The 7,053-nt window shown below is 40.1% G+C and overlaps 1 protein-coding gene across 1 annotated transcript; it reads right to left on the bottom strand.

Annotated features, from left to right (window-relative positions):
* Positions 1–258: 258 nt before the first annotated feature.
* LOC109965187 (UPF0687 protein C20orf27 homolog) lies at positions 259–6,986 on the bottom strand (the record flags this gene model as incomplete). The annotated part of the gene is made up of 4 exons (XM_020609015.1): positions 259–3,514; positions 5,215–5,340; positions 6,324–6,477; positions 6,906–6,986. Coding segments are annotated over 4 exons (462 nt in total), but the record flags the coding sequence as incomplete, so codon positions are not given.
* Positions 6,987–7,053: the final 67 nt, after the last annotated feature.

The following is a 7,053-nucleotide window of genomic DNA, read 5'->3' on the forward strand; positions in this document are numbered from 1 at the left end:
ATTCCAGAGTGCACAATTAAAAAACTTAGAGGACACGTCTCCATGCAGGCTAATGTTTCCTTGTAGCTAGGTATATTTGTTTTACAGAGATAAAAGCAGAGTGATCTTGTAATATGTCTTTCAGAAGAGTATTATTCACTGAGTTTTAAAATCAAACTCCTTGTTGCAGAACCATGTAAATAAAATTGTAATTGTACTGTACTTTGGTATCTCTTGAAACTGAAATGATGTATCCAAATATTTTTCACACACTTTAACACTTTACCTAAGTTTATATTCACACATTATTATTTTGAACACTACAGCAATGAAGGTGCTCTTGATGGTTAGCTAGTAGCCTGCAATTTACTTTCTTACACTGATATGCATAGAAATACATGAGCCTCAGTGTACCTCAGCCACATTGTTTATACAGAAGCAAAGCAGAACAGGGTTGCATTTACCTACACAGACACAGTAAATCAATAAATGTACACATTTTACAACAGTGTAAACACAGTCAAAAACCGGATGACTAACATGTCAGATGATCCAATAAAAACAAGCTGTGGATTGCTCTGGGTTTCTTACCTCAACGTGTCCCATTGTGCTAATTTGTGTACTTCCCAGATTATGTGATAAACCCTCTTGCAGTCTTTAAAAAAATTACCGGTACAGACTTGTGAATTCAGCAGTTTTAGTTGATCAGTTTAGATGATTATCTTTCACATCTACTCTGACGACTACACCTGGTCACTCCAGATTTTTGTTCCAGGTTTGTGTATGTGGGTGTGTCAACAAGGAACAGAGCCAGAGAGGAAGAGCTGTGGTTTAAAGCATTGTACTTCACTAGTGAAGGGCAAGTGTTGTTCCAGGCCTGTTTCTTTTTCTCCTTAGGTTTTTTTGTTGTCAGTCTTAGGAATCTCCCATGGTCTAGTCTGTTTATCATGCCATCCAATATGGACAAAGATGCACTTCAGCTTGGGGGACACAGTCATAATGTGTGTCCCCACCTTTAGCTAAGCACTGTGGGACTGTTTTTTTATGTAACACACAGCTACACAGGAGAACAGTGGAAAGGTGCAAAAGCCATCATTTGTGATGGCCCAGGGCATGGGTGACATGTGTAAAGGTACTGTCAAGGCAGTGTCTTTTCACAGGAAGTCTTTGGATATTACAGCAAGACACTGCCAGACCTCATCTTACACATGCTACAACAGTGTGGTTTCATCAACAAAGAGTGCATGTTCTTGACTGGCCTGCCTGCAGAAATGTATGGCACACCATTAAGAGAATCACACCACAGTGACCATGGACTGGTGAGCAGCTAAAGTCTTGTATCCAGAAAGAATGGGTCAATGTCCCACTTGCAAACCTGCAACAACTAGTATCCTCAGTTCCCAAATGATTAAAAAGTGTAATTCGACGAAAGGGTGATGTAGCACAGTGGTAAACAGGCCTCTGTCCCAACTTTGTCTGAGTGTGTTGCAAGCATCAAATTCTAAATTTGTTTAGATTTTCAAAAAACAAACCCTTTCTTTGTACTTTTGCCAGTTAAATAAAGGTTTGAGCAAATTAACAAATATCAGATTTTAGTTTGGACTGCATTTTGGAAAATGTCCCCACTCTTCTGGAAATGGGGTTTGTAATTAGTAGGTTGGATTTTTATTAGGCTATTCATTATAGCCTAATTAAAATCACAACTACAGTAATTTAAAAAATGCACTCTTATAAGATATCATTGAGATTTAAAAACAATTCATGAGCAAACTATTTACTATCTTCTGAAGAGTTAGCATGGAGCTGATGATCTACCAAGAAGGGAGTAAGTGTGAATAACTGAGATTATCTTTGTTTAATTCAAAACTTGTTTAAATCAGACAGCACACCAAAAATGTCTTGTAATACTGTAATACTTTTGGCTGCAGCATCTGAAGTTAAAGTAATAAATGCAATATATTAAAAAAACATATTCCTGTTCCCACTCAGCCCTATCATTCATCTAACCTGTTGTCATTATTTGGTTACAATATATAATTCATGTGGGGGGATGCTCTACTCTCTGTTACAGCATTAGCAGTATATCTAAAACAACTCCTACTTGACAGATTGTTGTGTCATTTGATGATGCAAGCTGTCATAACAGACACGAAGAAAGCTATGCTGACAGACACAGAACATGCTTAGGGTAGATTGTTTCTTTTTTTCTAAAACAAAATGGCATGCTTTAATTGTATATTTTTAATAATATCATGCTGCTTAATGCAACCTTCCACATTATCCAATGTTGATTTCCAGCAAGAGTTTTAAAAAATACATATAGAAATCGTGATTATATGGAAAATACAGAACTAAAATACCCTCCTTTTGTCATCTGACAGTAAAGTCTGATGGCAGACAGATGAATTGCTGCAGTCATTAACGGACTCTTATTGTAAACTGTGCCATTTCTGCACTGCTGGAGCCAGTGGGCCCAACAAAACTGCTGTCAGTTAAAGTTGAATCAGTTGTCTTCACGTGACATGTCAGTAGTCCAAGGAGAACTGTACAGGTGCAATCAGTAAAACATTTGGTGGCAGCCATGAGAGCGTTCAACAACAGTGGTAAAGACGTTGTCCTGCACAAAGGCTGCTAACTACAACTCACAGATTTCAGCTAACTCTATACTGGGATTTGACTTTTGGTAAAATTCCATGCTTACTGTCTGCAGTAGTCAACTTAAGAGAAGACATTATAAAGCTGGCTCTGTTCTCGATGCCACTGAAATGAACAGAGGAGTGACTGACTTTGATCAGCAACACTCATGAAACCACCGCATTTTGTGCTAAGATTGAATAACATTAATTAATGCACAATTAACATTAGGCAGCTTGATGAATGATCTTTATGGTGGTTAAGAAACAGGAAACATAGGGACATGGTTAAAGTACAGGGAACAATATGAATCAAAATCAGAGCCCTTTTAGGCTGAGCTACTGTAAAATGATGACATATTTATTTGCTGTTACTTTAATGGTTGTGTGTGGCTGTACATGTATGTCAGCTGGCTAGCATTCATTGCTGGTTTATTGTGCCTCTCCAACAACTCAAGCTTCATGGCTATGTAAACTGAATAACAGTTGTCAAATGTCCATCCAGAGCTGACGCATGGTGTGTTTTTGTCTAAATAATGTGTTATACAGCTCAGCATGTTTGTTTGTTGTCAAAATGTATCCATTGTACTTACAGTTATTTGTTTGACCAGTTATTTTCTAACAAACATTTTGCCATGCCATCACCATAGCAAAACACAGCATCATTGAAACATGATTTCCCAGTCAAATTAAGCTGTTTCTGAAATGGAGAACACATTTTCATGTTTCTATACAACCATGCTGAGCCCTGACCCAGTCACTGAATAATGTACATATATACTGAGTGTGTGTATCTTTTCATCATATCCTCTTTTGATCACTGCTGTGCTTTGTGTGGGCGTCTTTCTGAGCACCCAGACACCTCACCCCTTCCAGCAGCATGGGAGTCCCGTGATGTGGGTCTGGACAGAGGAAGACAAAGAGATGAAGGCAAAGGGGACAGAGAAAAACATGTGTTAGTCAGTTTGCTCTTCCCTCCTGGTACAACCCTCAGGTGTCAGGCACAGTCAGAGCCGAGTTCAAGCCACTATTGAGTGCATTATGGTGCTTTTACCATGGCCACTTAGCAAAAGAAATAAACAGCCGGCATGTAAAGAATCTAATTATGTAGGAAACACTGCATTAGTGTAGCAGAGTGTGTGCAAACCAGAATGAATCCAAGTTGTTCCCACAGAGATGTCAATAAGACTGTGGCCTTGCCACGGTCTATTACATTTTACAAAGACAAAACTAAACATTTTTCCAAAGACTATATATTTTATGAAGAAATCTTCTTGGAACTGTTTCACTACTGTCTGCAGCTGGGAGGAGCTGTGCTATGAGCATTGCATCATGGGAGCAGCTGTGTGCCATTTTTATCCTGCACAGAAATTTTAATCAGGTTTGAGCCTGTAGTGTGTTCACACTGAACAAGTGATGAATTAATGAAAACCTAGTAAAGTCAGAATGCAGACTAACACATGCTGACTGTTTAGTATGCTGTTGTACACTACTGTACCACAGTGCAGAGCCTATAGGACATGTAGCTACCCAAGGCTGAAAATGTTCACATGAAATGGAACATAGTTTATTTCATCCTTCAATCACTGACTCAGGGAGTGGCACATTAGATTTTGTATCCCATTCATTTCTATGAGGAACAAAATGAGCATAATTTGACTGAACACTGATGTACAAATTGAAAGAGGTAGTGTAGTTGTCCTTTCATTCAGTAAAATATTGATTATTGACATTTTTGTTCCTACACCTGCATGGCAAAATAATGCAATACAAAGAGCAGAAAACTAGGGATGCTGTTTGGACAACCCTACACACACACACAATTTCTTGTGCAGTCTGCTTTTAGCCACAGCATGTAATTACATTTCACTATCGGACTAGCAAAGTACAATTAGATTCAGTTGTATAGCATGTTAGTCTACAGATCTTTTTCTAAAACAAATATTTTGACTGAGCATAGGTGTTACTATTACCATTACCAATGGCCCAATGGTAGCATGACAGCCCAACCTCCTCCATATGTGCTAGGCAACAGGTACTGTTGGTCAAACTATGCCACTTTTGCTATTTTCGAGGCTAGACTTGCAGGGCTGGGGTCAGAAAGAATACATTATCATACATAGGTGGCTGTGTTACAGGTTGTGACAGTGACTGTAGTGCCATAAATAAAATGAACTGACTGGTGACCTGCTCAGGGTGTACCCTACCTCTTGTCCAGTGTCAGCTGGGATTGGCTCCAGCCCTCTACAGCCCTCCACAGAATAAGCAGTATAGATAATGGGTTACTAGGTAGTTGTGCTGTGTGCTTTTAAAGTTAGACTGGCAGGATCATTCTAATGTTCCCGTTGTGCAGTGTGTAGGGGACACACTAATGCACATAAGTGTGGACCTGCCCTGTGCACTCTGCATGTTATGTTGTGAGATTTTCTTTAAATATCTTTCTGCGTCCAACCCATAAATCAGATTCTCTGACAGTGTAGGAACGCTCACTTCACCTGTTAACACAGATTTAATAAAAAAACTTTGCATGGTGGACAGTGTTTACAAGAAGTCATACATCTAGAAACGGTTTTAGCAGGTGTTTGTCTCTGCTAGCACCTACCAATGACCTTGGCCTGGAGTCTGACCTTCAGACTGCTGTCTTTTCTCCCTCTGGTTACCAGAGTGAGCTCCTCCTGCAGCACCCCCTCCTGGTACGTCCTGTACTCACACGTTACCTTTACTCCTCCTAAAGAGAGAGAGAGTTCATCAATTTCTATACTGTACATCTATTTACACTGTTCTGTGCCACCTGTTTAATTCAGTTTTATGAGAACAGTGTTATTAAGTGACAGGATATTGCACATCTTTCAGCTCTGCATCAAAACAGTATGAGTCTCCTGAGCTGCATGGCACAAATTTGCCGCACAGGCTTTAACACTGACTGGGGCAGCTGAGAGAGCACTGAAGTCCCACTTCACCTCTGCATAAGCTGGTGTTCCACTAGCTTCGGTAACTCACTGGGTTCTCTAAGGAAAACTCCTTTCATGTTCCTCAAAAGCTGCAATGGATAACATCTACTGCACTAGACAGAAAAAGCAGCAACACAACCATTCAACAGATACTCAACAACTACTGCCTTGATGTGTTAACAGCGTGCCAGGGGAATATGTTGTTGTAGATACAGTAGTGATGGAAGAAACCCTCTATGGAAACTCCTACAGAGATACAGTTGCTAGTGAAGCCGTCACCAGTTAGGAGGGATGGCTGGTTTCAGCTCTCCATAGCTCCTCGCTTGAGAGCAAAGGACATACTGTACTTGACACTGTCCTAAAAATCAACACACCCAGGTGGATCGGTGAAATGTACACATATACTGTAAATTGTGTGAAATTAGACAAGTAAGACTAAGAGTCTACAGTCACATGAGTGACTTGTGAGATTGTGTGTCAATACAGCAGTGTATTGAGCTAAATTACAAGCTAATGTTAGCTTGCTGACAGGCTTACAGTGACAATGCTAACATGCTGATGCTAAGCATGTAAATGTTTACCATCTTCATCACCTTATTTTAGCATGTTAGCATTCTAACATTTTCTAATTAGCCGTAAGCACAAAGTAAAGCTGAGGCTGATGGAATGTTATTACTATGAAAGGTAGACTTTACTTTTGGTCCAAAGTGACCATTAGTAAGGAGGGAAACTGTTCTCATGCACTGACATGTCGACTTACCCTCCAGTGTGGAGTTAATATGACGGACCCTGAGGCTGGGGGACCTCCGAGTCGGAGAGGAGGAAGGAAGACAGGAGAGCTCTTTGCCCAGTGTGGGGACATCTGGGACAGTGAAGACAATCTCATAACAGTGGTGGCTCTTCAGGAAACCAGCCTGTGGGATGACAAACAGCAGAGACAGAAGCTGTTTTCATACATGAACTACAGACTATGTCCAGGGAATCAGATCCAGACTTACTCACATGGTCACATAGGCAGTCTGTAATATGGTGATAAAAGACAGAGTTTCTTGCCTTGTCTGACATAACAAAAGAAGTTCCTGAATCTCGTCTCTCCAATTAGATATTTTTGTTGGCATCTTCATTGTAAATGACTCTTTTTTTTCACCATCAGTTGAGATCAGACTGGGTAGTAAACTACCATATGGAAAAATGTGCACACTCTGTCAGAAATCTGCAAGAACTCATTTATGAAAATTTGTACATGTTCTCACCCCTAGTGCAAAAGCACATGCATATCATGGGTCACATAAAAGCCCCTTTGATTCAGTGTTCATACACACACCCACACATGTGGGCACACCTTGACCAAGTAGCTGCCGTCCTTCTCTAGAAGAGCAATGAGAGTAGACAGGTTTGACAGGTCGTCTCTTTCTTGCCTTGTCTGACATAACAAAAGAAGTTCCTGAATCTCGTCTCTCCAATTAGATATTTTTGTTGGCATCTTCATT

The sequence above is a fragment of the Monopterus albus genome, unplaced genomic scaffold (genome assembly GCF_001952655.1).
Source record: "Monopterus albus unplaced genomic scaffold, M_albus_1.0 scaffold97.1, whole genome shotgun sequence".
Taxonomy (NCBI): Eukaryota; Metazoa; Chordata; class Actinopteri; order Synbranchiformes; family Synbranchidae; genus Monopterus; species Monopterus albus.